General features: G+C 45.9%; 1 protein-coding gene across 2 annotated transcripts in view; it reads right to left on the bottom strand.

Annotated features, from left to right (window-relative positions):
- The window catches only part of trmt6 (tRNA methyltransferase 6 non-catalytic subunit), a 50,116-nt gene that overhangs the window by 19,802 nt on the left and 5,730 nt on the right, over positions 1 to 24,584 (bottom strand). For both annotated transcript variants that reach the window (XM_085981721.1, XM_085981722.1), the window contains exons 2-6: positions 8,205 to 8,335; positions 6,352 to 6,461; positions 6,156 to 6,247; positions 5,613 to 5,696; positions 2,490 to 2,614 (exon numbers count right to left, since the gene is read on the bottom strand). In XM_085981721.1, the coding sequence (XP_085837847.1) occupies positions 2,490 to 2,614; positions 5,613 to 5,696; positions 6,156 to 6,247; positions 6,352 to 6,461; positions 8,205 to 8,335 (542 nt within the window). The remainder of the gene's footprint in view (positions 1 to 2,489; positions 2,615 to 5,612; positions 5,697 to 6,155; positions 6,248 to 6,351; positions 6,462 to 8,204; positions 8,336 to 24,584) is intronic.

The following is a 24,584-nucleotide window of genomic DNA, read 5'->3' as shown; positions in this document are numbered from 1 at the left end:
AGGAGGATGCAAAGAGGCGGCAGAGAGATATAGACAGGTTGACTGAGTGGGCAAGAACATGGCAAATGGAATACAAGGTGGGGGAAGTGTGAAGTTATCCACTTTGGTAGGAAAAACAAAAAAGCTGAATATTTTTTGAATGGCAAGACTGGGAAATGTTTGCATTCAGAGGGACCTGGGTACATGAATCACAGAAAGTTAACATGCAGGTACAGCAAGCAATTAGGAAAGCAAATGTTATGTTAGCTTTTGTTATAAAAGGATTAGAGTATAAGAGCAAAGAAGTCTTACTACAATTATACAGGGCATTGGTGAGGTCACACCTGGAGTACGGTGTACAGTTCTGGTCTCCTTACCTAAGGAAAGACATACTTGCCTTAGAGGGAGTGCAACGAAGGTTCACTAGACTGGTTCCTGGGATGAGTGGATTGCCCTATGAGGAGAGATTGAGTAGACTAGACATATATTCCCTAAAGTTTAGAAGAATGAATGAGAGGTGATCTAATTGAAACATATAAAATTCTTAAGGGGCTTGACAGGGTTAATGCTGGGAAAATATTTTCCTGGCTGGGGAATCTAGAACACGGGGTCACAGTCTCAAAATAAGTGGTCAGCCACTTAGGACTGAGATGAGGAGAAATGTCTTCACTCAAAAGTTTGTGAATCTTTGGAATTCTCTACTTGAGAGCTGTGGATGCTCAGTTGTTGAGTATATTCAAGACAGAGGTCGATAATTTTTCGGGAATTAAGGGATATAGGGAGAGTGTAGGAAGGTGGAGTGGAGGTAAAAGATCAGCCATGATCTTGTAGAATGGCGGAGCAGGCTCGAAGGGCCAAATGGCCTACTCCAGCTCCTATTTCTTATGTTCTTACAAGAGGAGATGCAGCAAACGCAGCAGAACAAATACTTTGGTGGCAAAAAAGTTCATGAGCACCTGAAACTTCTTGTACGAGGTCAGATGGAAAGCTACAGGAGTAGGGTATAAGGAGATTGTTGGTAACGGTGAAAAGAAGCCAGGTGCTATTATTTTTTTATTCGTTTATGAGATGTGGGCATCACTGGCAAGGTCAGCATTTATTGCCAATCCCTAATTGCCCTTGAGATGGTGGTGGTGAGCCGCCGCCTTGAACCGCTGCAGTCCGTGTGGCAAAGGTGCTCCCACAGTGCTGTTAGGTAGGGAGTTCCAGGATTTTGACCCAGCGACAATGAAGGATCGGCGATATATTTCCAAGATATATTTGCTCTCCGGGATGATCCCAAAGTAGCGAGTGGCTTGGCAGAAGAGAATGAGAATCAGTAAAGCCTGAGGTAGTCCAGCCAGATCTGGTGATGGACAGTTCAGCCAGTTAAGCACCAGATATGCTCAATTCTCTGCCCATGGACCAGAGCAAAAGATGGAGATGGGGGAATGACTGAGATGGAGACAAGGGTATCAAATGTGGTGGTGAGGGAGTGGTTGAGAAAATTGATGCCCGTAGAGGCATTATGTAGAATGGAGGACCAAAGCTAGCTAGTTGGGAGTTTGCAAGTGCAGTTATAAATAACTTGGGGGAATTTTTTCCTCAGGGCAGAAGTGGTGTTCGAAGGGAGCAGAGGGATGTGGGTGGGTGACAACAAAATAATGGTCAGGATTTGTAAATTAAAGCTATCTAGCATTATTTAACCCTTCTGATTTGGAAAATGGAAAGTTTGCAGTTTTCTTTACATGCATTTTATATCTTTCATCGAGACTAATTCTCTCCGACCCTTCTTTCCCTGCAATACTTTTGCTCGGCATTGTATGCAAATAGATTTTCAATTGTGTTGCTCAACGATTAAAGTTAATTCCCATTTTTTTTGCTGTTGCTAACAATTGCTACATGAACAGCACTCAAGGATAAGGGAGGGAAAAGTTCCACTATGAAAACTAAAAAGTGATATTTTCTTGTTAGAGAAAAAAAGAATAAAATTTGTATCTCCACCCTTAATCCCAACTTCCATTTCTTTGAAGTGAACTCTCATATTCCTCCCTAATCCATTCTTCACCCACAGTATTCAGGAATAGAATAAGTGACACAAAACCTTAGTATTTTTATAGGAGAAGTGGTAGTACCAGCTTAATAAACATTATACAGGATGAAGAAATTAGAAATAATTTAAACAAGACCGTCTGAACTCATTTTGTGACATGCGCATTATAAGGCCAACTTGCACAACTCCCCATTATGATGTTCACCGCAATTAGAAGTTTTGGATGATACAGCTTTAAATTTAGAAGTATATATTCCTAGTTGTGCTTCTTCATTCAATTAGATAGAACTTCAGTGAGATGTATTGCTAATAGGATGAGTTTTGCTCAGTTAAAGTTCAATAAGTACAGCTGTGAGGCTTCATCAGTGATCAGACTGGTCAGCTATACTCACGCTACAATACAATTAAAAAAAAACAGTACATTTAGAACACATTAGAAATTCTCATGGTAATAGCCTGCAAATTTAGATTTCATTACCTCCTAACCTCTCCATTACAGCGCCTAGCACCAGACCAGCACAGGTTTCTGCTACAATTACTTTGCAGCCAGCATGGATATTCCCAAGAGCGAGCATCTGAGCCAGTGTGTCGTACCGTAAATAGCTGGAAAAGAATTATTAGTTAATAATGGTTCTAATGGTGCAGTTCTGCTGACCTATTCAGTAAATCAGCATCTTTGGAGGTTTACAGCAACACCAACTGTGCAATTTAAAGATCATGATGCAAATGAGCCAGTCTTTCTTTCTCCACCCCCATGAAGTAGTGAAAAAGTTGCAAAAGGATCTAGTCAATAGTTTAAGTGGGCAAAACAATGAAATTTAATAAGGACAAGTGCAATATCTTATAATCTGTAACAATCAAGGAGGAACATATTGTTTATGATTCAGATTTTTTCCGATTCCTTTCCTCGTGCCCAACAAAAAACAGTTTGCACAGCCATGCCAGTACAATCCTTCGCCTCCGAACTAAAGCTAAACTTTGCATAAAAAGTAATTTGAGATAGCATGCACTGGGTGCACAATAAACCCATTTACTGTCCCTAGATTTGCACACTGGATTTCAACTGCACACCCACATCACTTCAGAAAAATATTAACATTGGTTGCACCAGACACTTTCACAGCAAACTAAGCTATCAAACTGGTTTATTCATGGTTAAAAGACGCTCACGGAAATAAACAGTTGCTGAAGCAGATTCAAAATAACACAGCAGCTTTGGACCAGTTAAAAAAAGGGTTAAAACAGACAAACCAGTCAATTGAATTCAATGAAATGGCTTTCTTTGCAGATTTGTCACTGGATAGAAAAACATTTCTCAGGAAGGCAGTAGCCCCCGATCCCTACTGGTTACAATCTTTCTAGGAATTATCTACGGAGCCTCGTTTTGCCTCTGTATCTGCTGTGGTTACATCAAAACCATAATCAAGTAGTATATCAAAAGTGTCCAATCGAGATACTCAGAACTTGCAATTTTGCCCTTGAACCTGCGATACCGAGGTGCTTTACTCGAACAATTACAGTGAGCTCCATAATGCATCGTCAATCACCACCCATGTTGACTTGACAAATGACATCTAGGCAGATTATATCATGGCTTAATGGCATGATTTTATTTTTTATATATACACGGCTTCTGATCAACTTCATGTAGAACCAAAATAATAGAAACCAATTTCTACACATGCAGAAGAAAAATTCTGAGTACTGTACTATTTTTCTCAAAAAGAACTTGCTTTTTCAGTTAGAGAGAGGAAACTCATAAGCTATGGACAAAAATAGCTGATTTTGGCAATGGCAGATGAAATTCAATACAGACAAGTCCAAGATCTTGCACACTGGAAGAAAAAAGTACTTCATGAATGGAGTCCAACTAGATAGGATGCTGGAGAGGTCCCAGCGAATTGGAAAACTGCAAATGTAACGCCACTATTCAAGAAAGGAGGGAGACAGAAAGCAGGAAACTATAGGTCAGTTAGCCTAACATCCGTCATTGGGAAAATGCTGGAATCCATTATTAAGGAGGTAATAGCAGGACATTTACAAAATCATAAGACAATCAAGCAGAGTCAACATGGTTTTATGAAAGGGAAATCGTGTTTGCCAAATTTGCTAGAGTTCTTTGAGGATGTAACAAACAGGGTGGATAAAGGGGAACCAGTAGATGTGGTGTATTTGGATTTCCAGAAGGCATTCGATAAGGTGCCACATAAAAGGTTACTGCACAAGATAAGAGCGCACAGGGTTGGGGGTAGGGGATTGGCTAACTAACAGAAAACAGAGTCGGGATAAATGGGTAATTTTCCGGTTGGCAATCAGTAACTAGTGGGGTGCCACAGAGATCAGTGCTGGGGCCTCAACTATTTACAATCTATATTAATGACTTGGATGAAGGGACCGAGTGTACTGTAGACAAATTTGCTGATGATACAAAGATAGGTGGGTTAGCAAGTTGTGAGGAGGACACAAAGACTCTGCAGAGGGATATAGATAGGTTAAGTGAATGGGCAAAAATTTGGCAAATGGAGTATAATGTGGGAAAATGCGAGGTTATCCACTTTGGAAGGAAGAATGAAAAAGCAAATTATTATTTAAATGGAGTGAGACTACAAAATGCTGCGGTACAAAGGGATCGGGGGCCCTAGTGCATGAAACACAAAAAGTTAGCATGCAGGTATAGCAAGTAATTAAATGTTGGCCTTTATTGCAAGGGGTATGGAGTATAAAAGTAGGGAAGTTTTGATGCAACTTTACAGGGCGCTGACACTTTACAGGCACCTGGAGTACTGCGTACAGTTTTGGTCTCCATATTTAAGGAAGTATATACTTGCGCTGGAGGCAGTACAGAAAAGGTTCACTAGGTTGATTCCTGGGATGAAGGGGTTGACGTATGACAAAGGTTGAGCAGGTTGGGCCTATACTCATTGGAGTTTAGAAGAATGAGAGGTGATCTTTTTGAAACATAAGATTCTGAGGGGGATTGACAGGGTGGATGCTGAGAGGATGTCTCCCCTAGTGGGGGTATCTAGAACTAGGGGGCATAGTTGCAGAATAAGGGGTTGCCCATTTAAGACGGAGATGAGGAGGAATTTCTTCTCAGAAGGTCGTGAATCTTTGGAATTCTCTACCCCAGAGAACTATGGAGGCAGAATCATTGAATATATTCAAGACGGAGATTGACAGACATTTGAACTACAAGGGAGTCAAGGGGTAGGAGGAGAGCGGGAAAGTGGTGTTGAGGACAAGATTGGATCAGCCATGATCTTATTGAATGGTGGAGCAGGCTCGAGGGGCCGACTGGCCGACTCCTGCTTCTTATGTTCTTGCGCTCCGAGATCTGAAAGCGATAGTAGAATCAACACGATGTCTCGTCATTGTAGAAAGCAAATAGACATTCACTCCATTTTAACTATCCCCCCGCAACTTACCACAAGGCGGAAGGAATTAAAACCAACCCCTTAGAGTTCTAGTCAGGTAGAAACCAGCAAGGTAAACATGGTACTGCCTGGCTGAAATCCAAAATGCAGCTACTGGTCTGAAATGTGCTCTAAAAATTTTAAACTACATAAAAAAAAAAACGAACATTCAACTTGATTTTACTCACCAAATTTTACCTGGCTCACGGGAATGATACATCATGGCCATTATGCGAGTGGTGGGCTTCAAGATAGTTATAAAGGCTTCGTACCTATCAACAAGATTTAACCAAGTTAGAATTTGGCCATGAGTCATTATACTCTAAGGTGGAAAATACGAAAATTTATTTGAACCCCAAAACATAGTTATGTAATTGAATTTCTTGTGACAATATATAAAGATGTCAAGGCGTATTTTAAAATGGGCTTCCACTGAAGGTGTGTTGAGAAGTACTTGCTTCTGAATTGTATCATTACAATGTACCAGTTACCTATATTCCCTTATTGCCATTGCACTTCCTCTCAGAACCACTGAATCAGAATTTTACAAAAAGAAACAAAATCAGACCTTAAACGATTTGGTTAACTGTAATTTCTTACTAAAATTAATAAATAGGTAGAATTCATGTGTTAGTGTAGTGAGAGTAAATATTTTATCCCAGTCAGGGGAAAACCTTTTCCGTCTAATGAAGTACAAGACTCTACTCCCCACCCAAAGGACAAAAGCTTACTTTTTCTTTTTCTTCTTGATGTACTTTTCTTGAGCAAATCCAGTTTTGTCTCTAAATGTAGTGCTATTCTCTATCAGATGTTGAACAATATCCTGCATAAAATAAAAACTTAGCTTTAAAGACACAATTTCAGTAAAGAGAATGTAACTCTCACGAAACAGCCAACTTGGCTAGTATAAAAGGCATCCCTCCCTACCTGCCCTTTTAACCCTTGCTCTTTTAGTGCCTCAATGTCATCTCTGCTGAGCTTCTGGGACTTGCCATCGTCAATGATGTTTCGGTTATCAATACCAGCTTCATTTGTTTCTGGAAGAAAATAAAATGTGGAATGCTTTAAAGCTAAACAAAAAAAAAAAAGCACCAAGTAGTGCAGTAGGTTAGAACAGCAACCTTCTACTTTGTGTCAGCCATGGCTCAGTGCATAGCACTCTTGCCAGAGTTAGATGTGGGTTCAAGTCCCACTCCAGAGACTTGAGCACAAAAATCTAGGCTGACACTCTATTGCAGTACTGAGGGAGGGCTGCACTGTTGGAGGTGTCGTCTTTCGGATGAGATGTTGAACCGAGGCCCCGTCTGCTCTCTCAGGTGGCCGTAAAGATCCCATGGCAGGGGAGTTATCCCCGGTGTCCTGGCCAATGTTTATCCCTCAATCAACATCACAAAAAAAAACCAGATTATCTGGTTATTATCACATTGCTGTTTGCGGGAGCTTGCTGTGCGCAAATTGGCTGCTGCGTTTCCTACATTATAACAGTGACTACACTTCAAAAGTATTTAATTGGCTGTAAAGCGCTTTGGGACTTTGCAAGGTCGTGAAAGGCGCTATATAAATGCAAGTCTTTCTTTTGCAAGGACCTGGGTCAAATTTAGCCAAGACTATTAGGTTGAAGATCTCTTCAAACTGTAAGCATTCCAAGAGAAACTCAATCCGTGGTGAGGAAGAGCCCACAGCAATGTTTCCTCTTAATTTTTTCTTGGCCCGCGCAGCCCCTTTAAAATTCCGCACATGTGCGGTTTATCTATTTAAAAGCTGGCTCACTGGCTGCGCGGCCGCGCAACTTAAAGGGGACATTGGTCCACAGTATACAACTTTCCATAATTAATTAAATTAGTACCTACAGTCGTTGGGGCTTTTCCTAGACTAGAGTTAAGACACACAGTTAAGGCAGAAATGTTACCCCAGCATCCATCTGTGCTCAGTACCTACACTAGGTTACAAATAAGTACACAAGTGTTTCATTTCTCAGCAGGCAAAAATAAAAATGAAACACTGAAGCTTGTACCATTTTCTTAGGTGTTATTCTTTAGATTGTCCAAACTATCAGTAGTTAGACTTTCAGCAATTAAAAAAAAAATCCATAAGCCAAACTATTAAGAGAATTTAGCAAACATCCTTTTATTTCTGACCCCCCCCAAGTAAAGGACAAATATAAACTACAACTAATTTTGAAATAAATGTTTCTTTTAATCCTCTTAATTTTGGTGCATAGTATGGGAAGAAACACTCTTACCTGCCTTTTAAGTTCAGCAGAAGATTAAAGAAAATGCAATGTGGAAAGCTAATTCACTAACCAAGACAGATTTCAAATCAGAAATAATTCACTCAGATTCTGAAGGTTTACATGACCCGTCAAAAGCTATGCTCTAGCTCAATCCTCTTAAAAGTTTTAAAAATTATATCCAATAAAGTGTTGACTGAATCACTTTCCTATATATTACCCATGGGATATTGGATGCTTGCGGGTAGCTGAACATAACCACTGGAGAAACACTGTCCAAAGAGCCCAAACTGGAACAGCAATTACCATATGCACATTGTATTGCGCAAATACAAGTTAATGTGTTAAATATTACCACTTAAAAAATTATACGGACTTAGTATTGCTCAATTCTGGTTTGCAAGCGTTATCTCGTCAAACATACTTTTGAATGTATACAGTCAGACTGTCTAGTGGAATATCCAACTTCAGTGGTCAGCAACACTGACATTAAGCTTCCCACAGTGCAATTTACAGGTACAGTTTGCAATTCAAGAGATTCTGACACTACCTTTAGCAGCTTCCTCAGTTTTTGCTTTAAGTGGTTGGAGTGCTCCACCACTGGAAACCTCGAAAGTGGTGCCATACTGCTGTCCAATCACATTGTCCAAGTAAAACCACTGTTTCTCAAAGGTGATTTTTCTGGAAAGCAAAAGTTCAAGATCCAATGAGTCCTAACCAGAACATTACATTTCATCTAAAGTCACAGGCACAATCACTGAAAGACTTATAATAGTCTCAAAAAACTCAAGACGCTTTAAAAAAAAAAATTGTTTATGGGATGTGGGCATCGCTGGCAAGGCCAGCATTTATTGACCATCCCTAATTGCCCTCGAGAAGGTGGTGGTGAGCCGCCTTCTTGAACCGCTGCAGTCCGTGTGGTGAAGATACTCCCACAGTGCTGTTAGGTAGGGAGTTCCAGGATTTTGACCCAGCGACGATGAAGGATCGCCGATATACTTCTAAGTCAGGATGGTGTGTGACTTGGAGGGGAACTTGAGGTGGTGGTGTTCCCATGCTCCTTCTGCCCTTGTCGTTCTAGGTGGTAGAGGTCACGGGTTTGGGAGGTGCTGTCGAAGAAGCCTTGGCAAGTTGCTGCGGTGCATCTTGTAGACGTTACACACTGCAGCCATGGTACGCCGGTGGTGGAGGGAGTGAATGTTTAAGGTGATGGATGGTGTGCCAATCAAGCGGGCTGCTTTGTCCTGGATGGTGTCGAGCTTTTTGAGTGTTGTTGGAGCTGCTCTCATCTAGGCAAGTGGAGAGTATTCCATCACATTCCTTACTTGTGCCTTGTCGATGGTGGAAAGGCTTTGGGGAGTCAGGAGGTGAGACACGCGCTGCAGAATATCTATCCTCTGACCTGTTCTTGTTGCCACAGTATTTATATGGCCGGTCCAGTTAAATTTCTGGTCAATGGTGACCCCCAGGATGTTGATGGTGGGGGATTTGGCGATGGTAAAGCCGTTGAATGTCAAGGGGCGGTGGTTAGACTCTCGCTTGTTGGAAGTACTCATTGCTTGGCACTTCTGTGGCGCGAATGTTACCTGCCACTTATCAGCGCAAGCCTGAACGTCGTCCAGGTCTTGTTGCATGCGGGCATGGACTGCTTCATTATCTGAGGAGTTGTGAATGGCGCTGAAGAGAACCTTAGCGAACATCCCCATTTCTGACCTTATGTTGGAGGGAAGGTCATTGATGAAACAGCTAAAGATGGTTGGGCCTAGGACACTGCCTGATTATTTTAGCAGATGGGCTGTGGCCCAGAGCGAGTTCATCACCCAGAAGTAATTACAGAACCTCAAGAATCCAGCAATAAAAAGAAATAGCTTTTACTCTAACAAGTTAAATAAAATGTTTGTTTTAGGTAGTGGAACACAGGTAAATCGATTCAACTACTGGAGGTGAAAAGGCAAAAAAAAAAATGCTTTCATGTTGGGACAGCACAAAAAGGAAGCAGATTGAAGCACCGACACACAGTACCATAAAAAATGGAGAGCCGCAGAGGTATTATTTTTCCCCTCACGCCAAGCTCCCAGTCTCAGCCACACTGCTGTAGAGAGGCAATGGGCGCCCTTTGCACCTTTAGGCGAGGGCCGGGGGCAAGAGAGGGAAAGTAAAGGGCAAAAGATGGTGAAATAATCAGATTGCTTCAACACCTCCTAACATGTGTTTTCTTGGCTGTAGGAAGCATACGCTCTATCGAAACCTGAACAGAACAATAGAGTTTAAATACTATCTACAATGCAATACCAAGAAACTTATAGTTACAATATCCAAGATCTGAATTGCTCCATTGTATTGTAAGCAATATTTCAAGAACTACCATGAAAGCAACCAGTCTAAATTTGAAATTTTGATTTTGCACTTGCACGAAGCATTTTTGTCAAACCATCTGTACTGACATTTAACAGGAATATATATAGTCTCCTTACACTTGCTCATTTGTGATTGAAGGGCTTCATTAAACCCAGAATTTACATGTTAAACCACTTGTAGCAAAAATCAATACCAATCCACTCTTGTGAAGCAAAATTCTATTAATGTGGTAATTTTATTACAGGTCAAATAATCTTACGAATGGATAACAGAAACTAGTAAATTTGGTTGTATGAATATTAGTAGAGCAGCTCTCCAACAGTCTCCCATTTGAGAGTCTTTCTTCCAGAACAAACCTGATGACTGCAAATACATTTTCTCTGAAAAGGTTTTGAATAAACACTGTAGCTCCCAGCTGACTGTTTCCAAATGCCCTGATGGTGCATCATTTTTTAAAAGAATCCCACAACCCAGTAGCAGCAAACAGATACAAAGTTTTGGGGACTATCCAACTTCTTTTCTCATCCTGCCATGTACCAAGTTATTTGCCACCTACCCCAGTCGTCAGCCACACACCATCCGCAGCAGACAAAGGTAGGCAGGTGATTCTCCAATGCCATTCAAAAGCTGCGTACAAGATGTACAAAAAGGAACCCAAATACAACTCCCTCCCTCGAAAAATGAAGTTTATCACAATAACCTCTCTATATGCTGTTTTGAGTCCATTCTATAAAAGTTGTATATAGTCCCTTCCACCAGGTCATGGTATGATTTGTGCTGTCACAGAACTGTATCCAACTTTATTATGAGGGAGATAATACCTACAGCTAAAATACTCCAAAATTTCTTGTTCTACTTCATCTAGTAGAGCTCCAGATTCTTAGTCTAACACTACCTATGTTATTCAATTTAAACAGATGCACTCCATATACAATTTCATGATTCCTTCAGCACGGGAACCATCATGTTCCAGATTTTTTGAGTGTCTCCACCAATTCTTAGCTTCATAAACTGAGGATGCAAATGAGTGGCTGGGAATATAGTGCAAAAAACAGAAAGGCGACCTACATAAGTAACTAGAAATACCTTCAGAACAAAAAGGACTGGTACAGGAGGGACAGGGTTCCTACTTGAGTTTGGTGCAACAAAAGATGTGCAAATAACACCAAGGCAACAATAAAGATAGGTGCATTACTCGATAACCACCCTGAAGAGCAAGGACAATCCAAGGCTCCTTTTCTCCACAACAAACCACATCACTCTCCCAGCTCCCCCACCTTCTCTTCCAACTCCAAATACAAACAATCTTCGTCTCTCAAGATTGAGACCTTCAGCACAGTTGAGCCTGCTGCCACCTCACTTTCTTCTCCCCAACCCACCCTGCCCAACCAGTTTTGACTATTCCAATCCGGCAATCATCTTATTCCAAATCCCATCACTCTGCAGTTTCTCTCCCAACTTGCACACACCCTCTCCAAGCTCATCTTTACCCCACACTAAGTCATTCATCATTCTTATCCTTGCTGACCTGCACTGGTTCTTTGTCCCCCCCCAATCCGTGCAATTTTAAAACCTTGTCCTTAACTTCAAATCCATGGTCTTACCTTACCCCAACCCCTTTGGACAAGCCATTATTTCCTCCAGCTAACAATGACAACTTGTATTTAAATAGCGTCTTTAATGTAGTAAAACGTCCCAAGGCGCTTCATGAGTGTCATAAAACAAAATTTGACAGTGAGGCACATAAGGAGAAATTACAGCAGATGACCAAAAGCTTGGTCAAAGTGGTAGGTTTTAAGGAGCGTTTTAAAAGGAGGAAAGAGAGGTAGAAAAGTGGAGAGATTTAGGGACAGAATTCCAGAGCTTAGGGCCCAGGCAGCTTAAGGCATGGCCACCAATGGTTGGGCAATTAAAATCAGGGATGCTCAAGAAGCCAGAATTAGAGGAGCGCAGATATGGGAAAGACTAAAGCCTCGGATTTCAGCTCCACCACAAACTCTCTACCCTCACCACGGATTCGATTCTCCTCCCTGGCCACTGTCTCAGGCTGAACAAGATTTCTCACAACCTCAGCCTCCTGTTCGTCTGTACCCTCTCCATCACAAAGGCTGCCTACTTGGCCCGACATCCAGTATTGGAAGAGCAAAGATTTCCTGCAATGAAATATTGGGAAGGCCAAAGCCATTCCCTAGCCACCGATTCCAGCCTTCACTGGCTACTGTCCGAGGCTGAACCAGACTGTTGGCAACCTCTGCATCCTATTTGACCTTGAGCTGAGGTTCCGACCGTATATCCTCTCCCTCACCAAGACTACCTATTTCGCCCTTTCCACCCCTGCCTCAAACCATCTGCTGCAGAAACACTCATCGATGCTTTGGTTACCTCCAGACTCGACTATTCCAATGCTATCCTGGCTGGCCTCCCATCCTCCATCCTGTGTAAACTTGGCAGCTCATCCAAAGCTCTGCTGTCCATATCCTGACGCGCACCAAGTTCCGTTCACCCACTACCCCTGTGCTCGCCGACCTATGTCAGCTCCCGGTCCAACAACACCTCACATTTAGAATTCTCATTCATGTGTTCAAATCCTTCCATGGCCTTGTCCCTCCCCATCTCTGCAACCTCCTCCAGCCCCACAACCCTCCAGGATCTCTGTGTTCCTCCAATTCTGGCCCTTGTACAGCCCTGGTTCCTTTGCCCCTCCACCGGCCGCCGTGCCTTCAGCTGTCTAGGCCCTAAGTTCTGGCATTCTCACCCTAAACTTCTCCGCCTCTCTTCTCTTCTCTTTAAAACGCTCAATACCTACATCGCTGACCAAACTTTTAGTCACCTGTCCGAATATGTGGCTCAGTGTCAAATGCTGTCTGATAACGCTCCTGTGAATCACCTTGGGACATTTTACTACACTAAAAGGCAACAATAAATGCAAGTTGTTGTTGCAAGTAGGAGAAGGACCATAGGTGGTTCAAACTGATAAAAAGCAAATTTAGGACTGATATCTGGAAATTCTTCTGCACATAAAAGAATGGTTAGCACAAACAGTGGGTTCTAGGTAGTATAGTGGAATCATTTAAGTAGCAGTTGGATGTCATGATGAGGGGACTGTAGGGTCTTTCTGGGTGGATGAGTCAAGATGGTTCAAATGACCTTGCTGATCTGTTATTTGCATCTTAGCCTGTCACAATGGTTGTTTTTCTGCTAAAGTAAAGCCCAATTATGTTTCTGTGATCTTACACATCTCCAGAAGGCAGAAATGAAGAGGAGCATTACACGATCCCATAAACATATTAACAATTGTACTATTAATGATTGCTTACACTAGATTACTAATAGGACTGCCCATGTACCAAATCTGAAATTGAACCCATTAGCATGGCTTGATTGTCTTTTTATTTCCCATAGAAAACAGGCATTAAATTTCAAGGTTTAAAAAGGATGCTTGATGATCAGATGTATTTACAGATTATGATGGGTTAAAGTTCTACTCTTCATGTTATTCTTTTACAGCTGTGTAGTGATACTAAGAAATAGATCAGTGAAAGGCCATGCACCACAATGGCCTGAAATTTAAAATATCAAGTTGCAAAACATATATTATCTTTCAGGACAAATAGCAGTTCCCAAGACTGTACAGACTAGGGGTCATAGTCCTAAATGGCTGACCCCTTATCCTGAGACTGAGATGAGGAGAAATTTCTTCACTCAGAGGGTTATGAATCTTTAGAATTCTCTAGAATTTATATAGCACTTTTCATGACTACTGGACGTTCCAAAGCGCTTTACAGCCAATGAAGTACTTTTTGAAGTGTAGTCACTGTTGTAATGTAGGAAATGCAGCAGCCAATTTGCGCACAGCAAGCTCCCACAAACAGCAATGTGACAATGACCAGATCATGTGTTTTAGTGATGTTGACTGAGGGATAAATATTGGCTAGGACACTGGGGAGAACTCCCCTGCTCTTCTTCGAAATAGTGCCTACCCCAGAGGACTGTGGATGCTCAGTCGATGAGTATATTCAAGACTGAGATCTATAGATTTTTGGGCATTAAGGGAATCAAGGGATATGGGGACAGGGCGGGAAAGTGGAGTTGATGTAGAAGTTCAGCCAAGGGGCCGTGTGGCCTACTCCTGCTCTGATTTCTTATGTTCTTTAATTACAGATTTTGAGAAAAAGATAAAGCAAAACTGTTGTTATTTTTCACACGTTAAAAAGAAACTTGCATTTATAGCGCCTTTCACGACCGTAGAACATTTCAAGCACTTCAAAGCCAATGAACTACTTTTGAAGTGTTATAATGTAAAGAAGGTGGCAGCCAATTTGCTCACAGGAATCCCACAAACAGCAGTGAGATGTAATTGTTTTTTTTTTAGTGAAGTTGGCTGAAGGATAAATATTGACCAGGACACAGGGGTAACCCTGCTCTTCAAATAGTGCTGTGGGATTTTAATGCCCACCACTGTCACAGTTAAGTACAGTAATAGGTACTGGGCAAAATAATGAACATTTTTAAGATCTCATCATGAACATCCCCAGATTTTTAAGACAAACCCAATCTCGGATGCACCATTAAATTTTCTTTGATGTTAATGTAAAAACTTCCACGGCTAATACAACTAACACAAAAAGCAAATTTAGGTCATATTTGCAAAATAAGGCAGGGAGCAAGCACGTGATGTTCTGGATACATGAGTTTCCAGAGGTTCAACTAAGCCACCAAGGACAAAAAAAACCACGAGAGGCATGCACATTGCACAGCAATATTAGCTAAAATTTTGCAGGTTTCAGCTTATTAAATGACATATTAACAGCTTAGCCAAAAGTTCAACAGCATTAGTGCAGACACAATACAATTGCTAGTTCAGCTGTGTAGAATTTATGGCACAAACTTCTGGTGGTTCAAAGGCACAAGATAGCACGTTATAACTTATAGAAGTAAAAAGCAAGCCACCAATAATAATTCTTAGTATGGAGAGGATATTATAGCCATTAGTAAAAATACTATATATTTAATTTTGAAGTAAATCTGCATTTATCTTGTCTACCTACACCATTTAATACCTCCATAAAGTCTGAAGCTTCTCTAGTCTTTCCTCATGGTTCATCACACCCCTCCGTTCTGTGCACCGATATGGACCAGACGTAGCCACACTCGACTTGTTGATGTCCAACTAAACAGTGCAATGCGGTGCATCACTGGAACCCTCAAGTCGACCACAACACCCGAGCTACCCGTACCATCACACCTCACTCCCCATCCACTCGTTACGATGCCGCAACCCTCCGGGAAGTCCAGCAACTCGTGGAAAACGAAGGTCTCTCCATCCTCCAGGATCTTAACAACGTCCCTCGCCACCGCTTGAAGACGCGCCAGCCCTTTTGGAGCCACGCGCTTAACCTTCGACAATGCGACTTCAACCCTGATGATGCTTGGAGAGCTGAATGTAGCTTACAAGTCACAAACACCCCGTGACAGACCCAACACAGAGGATCCCTGGCTTCGATCTTCCACGAAACTTAATGGGTGATATACCTATCAATTCCTCCAATAAAAGGCGAAGAGTTACGAAGGTGACTAAAGGTTTTTATTGACTAAATAACAGAGCCCACTCTCGTGGGTGATCCGATCCAAGCAGGAGGAATACCAGTCAGTCGCTCACCTTTATACCTGGCCTGGTGGGTGGAGCCAAGGCGGAGTCGGCGGTGGTCATCCCAGGTATAGCAGTGTGGCAAGAGGCGACCTCGTACCGTGATACAATAGTGGTCAGTGATACAGTTATAACGAACAGTGGTGAACAGTGCTAACTACTAACAGTGATACGATAGTGAACGTGGTTTACCACATTCACCCCTTGTTTAGAATTAAGTCCGGCGGGGTGAAGTGTACTACCAATTCTGGTAGGTCAGTCTGTCCGGAGGCTTCGTAAGCCTCTCCGATCGCCGCAGCGGTGGTGTTGCCTTATCCGGTGCTGGTGCCTTATCCGGTGTTGATGCTGGTGTTTGCGTGGTCGGCGAGGGCTCGTGGGGTTCCGGCATGCCGTCTACCTGGGCTGGGGTTGGGGGGGGTGGTGGCGGTGTTTCCGGATCGGCTGAGGGTGCGAGGTCTCGTAGGGAGACAGTGTCCTCCCGCCCGTCTGGGTACGCCACGTAGGCGTACTGGGGGTTGGCGTGCAGGAGGTTCACCCTCTCGACCAGGGGGTCCGTTTTATGGGCCCTCACGTGTTTCCGCAGCCAGACCGGCCCCGGGGCGGTCAGCCAGGTTGGTAGAGTGGTTCCCGTAGTCGACTTCCTGGGGAAAACGAACATTCGTTCATGGGGGGTGGTGTTAGTGGCCGTGCAAAGTAATGACCGGATGGAGTGCAGCGCTGTCGGGAGGACTTCTTGCCAGCGGGAGGTTGGGAGGCCCTTAGACTTTAAGGCTAAGAGGACGGCCTTCCATACCGTCGCGTTCTCTCTTTCCACCTGACCGTTACCTCTGGGGTTGTAGCTGGTGGTCCTGCTTGCTGCAATACCTCTCTCTAGGAGGAATTGCCGGAGTTCCTCGCTCATGAAGGAGGAGCCCCGGTCGCTGTGTATATAGTTCGGGAACCCGAACAAGGCGAAGAGGGCATTCAGGCACTTAATGACCGTGCTACTGGTCATGTCGGGGCAGGGGAAGGCAAAGGGGAAACGGGAGTACTCATCAACGATGTTGAGGAAGTACACATTACGGTCAGAGGACGGGAGGGGCCCCTTAAAGTCGATGCTCAGGCGCTCGAAGGGGCGGGTGGCCTTGATCAGGCTTGCTCGGTCCGGCCTATAGAAGTGCGGTTTGCACTCCGCACAGGTCTGGCAGTTCCTGGTCATGGTCCTGACCTCCTCGATGGAGTAGGTCAGGTTGCGGGCCTTAATGAAATGGTAGAGTCTGGTGACTCCGGGGTGGCAGAGCTGGTCGTGGAGGGTCTGAAGCCTATCGATATGCGCGCTGGCGCATGTCATTCGTGAAAGGGCATCAGGGGATTCGTTCAGCTTGCCTGGCCGGTACAAGATCTCATAATCGTAGGTGGAGAGCTCGATTCTCCATCTCAAAATCTTGTCATTCTTGATTTTGCCCTTCAGCTTGTTATTAAACATGAAAGCCACCGAACGCTGGTCGGTGAGGAGGGTAAATCGTTTGCCTGCCAGGTAGTGCCTCCAGCGCCGTACTGCCTCCACGATCGCCTGGGCCTCTTTCTCGACCGACGAATGTCGGATCTCGGGGCCCTGTAGGGTCCTTGAGAAGAAGGCCACTGGCCTCCCCTCCTGGTTTAGGGTGGCGGCTAAGGCGAAGTCGGATGCGTCGCTCTCCACCTGGAAGGGGATGGACTCGTCCACTGCGTGCATCGTGGCCTTGGCTATGTCTCCCTTAATGAGGGAGAAGGCCGCGCACGCCTCCTCCGTGAGGGGGAAGGAAGTGGCTTTCAGGAGGGGTCTGGCTTTGTCCGCGTAATTGGGTACCCATTGGGCATAGTAGGCGAAAAGCCCCAGGGTTCTCCTAAGTGCTTTAGGGCAGTGGGGGAGGGGTAGCTCCATGAGGGGGCGCATTCTTTCTGGGTCGGGGCCGATGATTCCGTTCTCCACTACGCAGCCGAGGATGGCAAGGCGGGTGGTGTTAAACACGCATTTCTCCTTATTGTAGGTGAGGTTCAGCCGTTGGGCCGTACGGAGGAATTTCTCCAGATTCGCGTCATGTTCCTGCCGGTCGCGGCCGCAGATAGTGACGTTATCTAGGTAGGGGAATGTAGCCTGCAGTTCGTTCTGGTCAACCATCTGGTCCATCTCCCTTTGGAAGACCGAGACCCCATTAGTGACACCGAAGGGGACCCTAAGGAAGTGGTATAGGCGCCCATTCGCCTCGAAGGCGGTATACTGGCGGTCCTCAGGGTGGATAGGGAGTTGGTGGTAGGCCGACTTCAGGTCGATGGTCGAGAATACTTTATACTGTGCAATCTGATTGACCATGTCAGATATGCGGGGGAGGGGGTATGCGTCCAGCTGGGTATATCTGTTTATGGTCTGGCTGTAGTCGATGACCAGGCGGTTTTTATCGCCGGTCTTTACGACTACGACCTGGGCACGCCAGGGGCTGCTGCTCCCCTCGATAATGCCCTCTTTCAGGAGGCGCCGCACCTCAGAGCTAATGAAGGCTCTGTCCCCGGCGCTATACCGCCTGCTCTTGGTAGCGACGGGTTTGCAGTCAGGGGTAAGGTTAGCAAACAGAGAGGGTGGCGGGACCTTGAGGGTGGAGAGGCTGCAGGTGTTACGCGGTGGGCGGTTTAACGTTTGCTGGTTGTTGACTGTGAGTGGGGGGAGGGGTCCACCGTATGCTAGGGTTACGCTTTGGAGGTGGGATTGGAAGTCCAGCCCTAGTAGGACGGCAGCGCAGAGATGGGGGAGGACGAGGAGTTTAAAGTTTTTATACTCCATGCCCTTAACCGACAGGGTCACGACACAGTAGCCGCTGATGTCCGTGGCGTGGGACCTCGATGCCATCGAGATTCGGCTGCGCGTTGGTAGGACAGAGAGGGAGTAGTGGCTCACCGTGTCTGGGTGGATGAAGCTCTCCGTGCTTCCGCTGTCGAACAGGCAGGTCGTGGCGTGGCCGTTCACTTTGATGTCCATCATTGACTTGGACAGATGGTGCGGGCGGGCTTGGTCCAGGGTGACGGAAGCTAGTGTGTAGCTGAGCGAGTCGTTGTCATCTGCGGGCGAGGCGGTCGGGCGTGGTGAGTAAAATGGCGTCTCCCACGAGGTAGGGCAAAATGACGGAGAAGATGGCTGCCCCCGTAGCTCACATGAGGCACTATTGGGGTCGGTTGCCTTAATCAAAGATGGCCGCCCCCATGACTCATGTGTGGGGATGCTGGCCTCAGTTGCCCTAAACGAAGATGGCCGCCCCCATAGTTCGCATGCGGCACTGCTGGCCTCTGAGGATCCGCTCCTGCAGGCCTTGGAGAAGTGGCCTTTCTTCAGGCAGGTTCTGCATGTGGAGTTCTTGGCTGGGCAGCGCGACCTCGGGTGCTTCTCCTGGCCACAAAAAAAACAGCCGGCGGCCCGATCGCGGATGCCCGATGTCGGGGCCGGTGCCGGGGGTGGCGGGGCCGGTCGGGTCCGGGACGCCGACGCAGAGGTAGGTCCCGGGGGCGGCGCTGGGAAGGGTGCTGTGGTAGGGGTCGGGCCCGAGTCCCAGGGTCGCGAGCAGTACCTGGTGAATGCTTCCTGATCTTGGTGGGCCACTTCCAGGGAGATAGCGAGGGCTTCAGCTTTTTCCATGCTGAGGTCTTTAGCTTCCAGCAGTCTTTGCCGTGAGTACTCGGACCGTAGGCCTTTCAGGAATGCGTCGCGGATATTATCTTCAGTATTTTCGGCTGCCGACACCGATTTAAAGTCACAGTTCCTGGCGAGTGCATATAGCGCCTGTGAGAATTCGGCTACTGATTCTCCTGGCTGTTGCGGCCGTGATCTTAGGAGGTGCCTAGCGTACATGTAGTTTACCGGGGTCCGGTACTTCTGTTTCAGCAGGTTGATGGCGGTCTCGTAGGTAGTCATGTCCTCGATGAGAGTGTATACTCTCGGGCTCAGTTGCGCCTGCAGGACACTTAGTTTGGATGCCTGAGGGACGCTGGATTCTCTCAGGTATGATTCGAAGCAGACCAGCCAGTGTTTAAAGTCTGCGGCTGAGTTTGCTGCTCGTGGGTTCAGGTCCAGGTACGGCGGTCTGAGGGCTCGCAGCCAAGCTGGCTGGTGTGGCTGTGCTCCTGGGAGCTGCGCTGGTGGCTCCTCCGCCGGTTGTGACTCGTTGTCGGACATCATTAAATTTAGTCAATAAAATTGATATACCTATCAATTCCTCCAATAAAAGGCGAAGAGTTACGAAGGTGACTAAAGGTTTTTATTGACTAAATAACAGAGCCCACTCTCGTGGGTGATCCGATCCAAGCAGGAGGAATACCAGTCAGTCGCTCACCTTTATACCTGGCCTGGTGGGTGGAGCCAAGGCGGAGTCGGCGGTGCTCATCCCAGGTATAGCAGTGTGGCAAGAGGCGACCTCGTACCGTGATACAATAGTGGTCAGTGATACAGTTATAACGAACAGTGGTGAACAGTGCTAACTACTAACAGTGATACGATAGTGAACGTGGTTTACCACAATGGGCAACTCTAAACCGCATTTACATAGAAACATAGAAGATAGGAGCAGGAGTAGGCCATTCGGCCCTTCGAGCCTGCTCCGCCATTCAATGAGATCATGGCTGATCATCCAAATTCAGTACCCTGTCCCTGCTTTCTCCCCATATCCCTTGATCCCTTTAGCCTTAAGAAATATATCCAACTCCTTCTTGAATATATTTAATGAACTGGCCTCCACCACCCTCTGTGGCAGAGAATTCCACAGGTTCACCACTCTCTGGGTGAAGAAGTTCCTCCTCATTTCAGTCCAAAATGGCTTACCCCTTATCCTTAGACTATGACCCCTGGTTCTGGACTCCCCGGCCATCCGAAACATCCTTCCTGCATCTAGTCTGTCCAGACCTGACAGAATTTTATAGGTTTCGATGAGATCCCCTCTCAATCTTCTAAACTCCAGTGAGTATAAGCCCAATCGACACAATCTCTCCTCATACATCATGCCTGCCATCCCAGGTATCAGCCTGGTGAATCTTCGCTGCACTCCCTCCATGGCAAGAACTCAGGTAAGGTGACCAAAACTGCACACAATACTCAAGGTGCGGTCTCACCAAGGCCCTGTACAACTGTAGCAAGACATCCTTGTTCCTGTACTCGAACCCTCTTGCTACGAAGGCCAGCATACCATTTGCCTTCTTAACCGCCTGCTGCACCTGCATGCTTACCTTCAGCAACTGGTGCACAAGAACACCCAGGTCTCTTGGCACTTCCCCTTCTCCCAATCTATTGCCATTCAAGTAATAATCTGCCTTCCTGTTTTTGCCACCAAAGTGGATAACCTCACATTTATCCACATTATAGTGCATTTGCCATGTTTCTGCCCAATCACCCAACCTGTCCAAATCGTACTGGAGTTTCACGACATCCTCCTCACAGCTTACCCTCCCACCCAGCTTTGTGTCATCTGCAAATTTGGAGATATTACATCCAATTCCCTCGTCCAGATCATTAATATATATTGTGAACAGCTGGGGTCCTAGGACCGATCCTTGCGGTACCCCACTAGTCACTGCCTGCCACTCGGAAAACGACCCGTTTATTCCAACTCTTTGCTTTCTGTCCGCCAACCAGTTCTCTATCCAAGTCAATACCTTGCCCCCAATCCCATGTGCCTTAATTTTGCACGCTAATCTCTTATGTGGGACCTTATCGAAAGCCTTCTGAAAGTCCAAATACACCACATCCACTGGTTCTCCCTTATCTATTTTACCAGTTACATCCTCAAAAAATTCCAGTAGATTAGTCAAGCATGATTTACCTTTTGTAAATCCATGTTGACTTTGTCCGATCCTGTCACTGCTTTCCAAGTGCTCTGCTATTACATCTTTTATAATAGACTCCAGCATTTTCCCCACTACCGATGTCAGGCTTACCGGTCTATAATTCCCCGCCTTTTTCTCTACCACCTTTTTTGAATAGTGGGGTAACATTAGCTACTCTCCAATCCATGGATACCGTTCCAGAGTCTATCGAGTTCTGGAAGATGACCAGCAATGCATCTACTATCTCTAGGGCCACTTCCTTAAGTACCCTGGGATGTAGACCATCAGGCCCTGGGGATTTATCAGCCTTCAGTCCCATCAATTTTCCTAACACAATTTCCCTACAAATACTGATTTCTTTCAGTTCCTCCCTTTCATCAGACTCTATGTTCCCCGACATCTCTGGGAGGTTATTTGTGTCCTCCTTTGTGAAGACAGAACCAAAGTATGTATTTAGTTGGTCTGCCATTTCCTTGTTTCCCATTATAAATTCCCCTGATTCTGACTGTAAGGGACCTACGCTTGACTTCACCAATCTTTTTCTCTTCACATATCTATAAAAGCTTTTACAGTCAGTTTTTATGTTCCCTGCAAGCTTACTCTCATATTCTATTTTCCCTTTCTTAATTAATCCCTTTGTCCTCCTTTGTTGACTCCTAAACTGCTCCCAATCCTCAGGATTATTGCTTTTTCTAGCCAATTTATATGTCCTCTCCTTGGATCTTATGCTATCCCTAATTTCCCTTGTTAGCCACGGTTGAGTCACCTTTTTTGTTTTATTTTTATGCCAAACAGGGATGAACAAATTCTGTAGCTCATCCATTCGGTCTTTGAATGTTTGCCATTGCCTATCCACTGTCAACCCTTTGAGTGCCATTCCCCAATCAATCCTACCCAACTCGCTCCTCAGACCATCGTAGTTTCCTTTATTTAAATTGAGGACCCTTGTCTCTGAGTCAACTACTTCATTCTCCATCTTAACGAAGAATTCGATCATATTATGATCGCTCCGACCCAAGGGGCCTCGTACAACAAGATTGCTAATTAATCCTTTCTTGTTACATAATACCCAGTCTAAGATGGCCTGATCTCTGGTTGGTTCCTCGACATATTGGTCCAGGAAACCATCCCGTAAACACTCCAGGAATTCCTCCTCCACAGTATTGTTACTAATTTGGTTGGCCCAATCTATATGTAGATTAAAGTCACCCATGACGACTGCTGTGCCCTTATTGCACGCTTCTTTAATTTCCCTTTTAATGCCACCCCCAACCTCCGCCTTACTGTTTGGAGGTCGAGATACCACTCCCACTAATGTTTTTTTCCCCTTAGTATTTCTCAATTCTACCCATACAGATTCCACGTCATCAGAGCTAATATCCTTCATTACAATTGTATTAATCCCTTCTTGTGGTAAACCACTTTTATCGTTCACTATCGTTACTCTATAGTTAGAACAGTGATAACAATACAACAGTGATATCACTATACGAGGTCGCCTCTTGTCGCGCTGTTATACCTGGGCTGACCACCTCCGACTCCGCCCATGGCTCCACCTACCTGCCCAGGTATAAAGGTAGTCGGCTGGCTGGTATTCCTCCTTGTTGGACCCGATCACCCACGAGGGTGGGCTCTGTTATTTAGTCAATAAAAACCTTTAGTTACGTTCCTAACTCGTCGCTTTTTATTGGACGAATTGATAGGTATATCAATTTTATTGACTACATTTTAAAGATGTCTACTACTGGCCAGCCAGAAGCCCTCCCAGAAGCACAGCCACAGCAGCTTTCAGACACCGGGCTACACCAGCCGGCTTGGCTGCAAGCCCTCAAACCACCGTACCTGGATCTAAACCCACAGGCAGCAAACTCAGCCCTCGACTTCAAACACTGGCTGGACTGCTTCGAATCCTACCTGGAAGAATCCGGCGTCCCTCAGAGATCCAAACTAAGAGTTCTGAACGCCCAAGCGAGCCCGAGAGTATACGCACTCATCCAGGACACGACTACATACGAGGCCGCTATCAACCTACTGAAACAGCAGTACCGGAGCCCGGTAAATTACATGTACACCAGGCACCTCCTGAGATCCCGCCCGCAACAGCCAGGAGAGTCTGTAGCTGAATTTTTACGGGCGCTAAGAGCACTCGGCAGGAACTGTGACTTTAAAGCAGTGACGGCTGTTGAAAATATGGAAGATAATATCCGCGATGCCTTTGTGAAAGGCCTACGGTCCGACTACTCACGGCAAAGACTGCTTGAAGCTAAAGACCTCGACCTGGACAAAGCTGAAGCCCTCGCTCTCTCCCTAGAGGTGGCCCATCAGGACCAGGAGGCGTTTTCCAGGTACTGCTCGCGACCCTGGGACTCGGGCCCGACCCCTACCGCAATACCCTTCGCAGCGCCGCCCCCGGGACCTACCTCAGCGTCGGCGTCCCGGACCCGACCGGGACCGCCACCCCCAGTACCGGCTCCGACATCGGGCACCCGCGATCGGGCCGCCGGCTGCTTCTTTTGCGGCCAGGAGAAGCACCCGAGGTCGCGCTGCCCAGCCAGGAACTCTACCTGCTCAACCTGCAGGAAGAAAGGCCACTTCTCTAAGGCCTGCAGGAGCGGATCTTCAGAGGCCAGCAGTGCCTCATGCGAACTGTGGGGGCGGCCATCTTCTTTCAAGGCAACTGAGGCCAGCATCCCCACACGTGAGTCATGGGACGGCCATCTTTGATCAAGGCAACCGACCCCAATAGTGCCTCATGTGAGTTATGGGGGCAGCCATCTTCTCCGCCATCTTGTCCTACCTCGTGGGAGACGCCATTTTACCCACCGGGCCCCCGGACCCGACGACCGCAGACGACAACGACTCGCTTACCTACACACTAGCCTCCGTCACTCTGGATCAAGCCCGCCCACACCACCTGTCCAAGTCGATGATGGACATCAAAGTAAACGGCCACGCCACGACCTGCCTGTTCGACAGCGGAAGCACGGAGAGCTTCATCCACCCGGACACGGTGAGCCACTACTCCCTCCCTGTCCTGCCAACGCGCAACCGAATCTCGATGGCATCGAGGTCCCACGCCACGGACATTAGCGGCTACTGTGTTGT

This window comes from Somniosus microcephalus, chromosome 3 (assembly GCF_052327205.1).
Source record: "Somniosus microcephalus isolate GS21.2 chromosome 3, FLI_Smic_1.0, whole genome shotgun sequence".
NCBI lineage: Eukaryota > Metazoa > Chordata > Chondrichthyes > Squaliformes > Somniosidae > Somniosus > Somniosus microcephalus.
The sequence above is the reverse complement of the archived record's forward strand: the minus strand, read 5'-3'. Positions and strand labels throughout refer to the sequence as shown.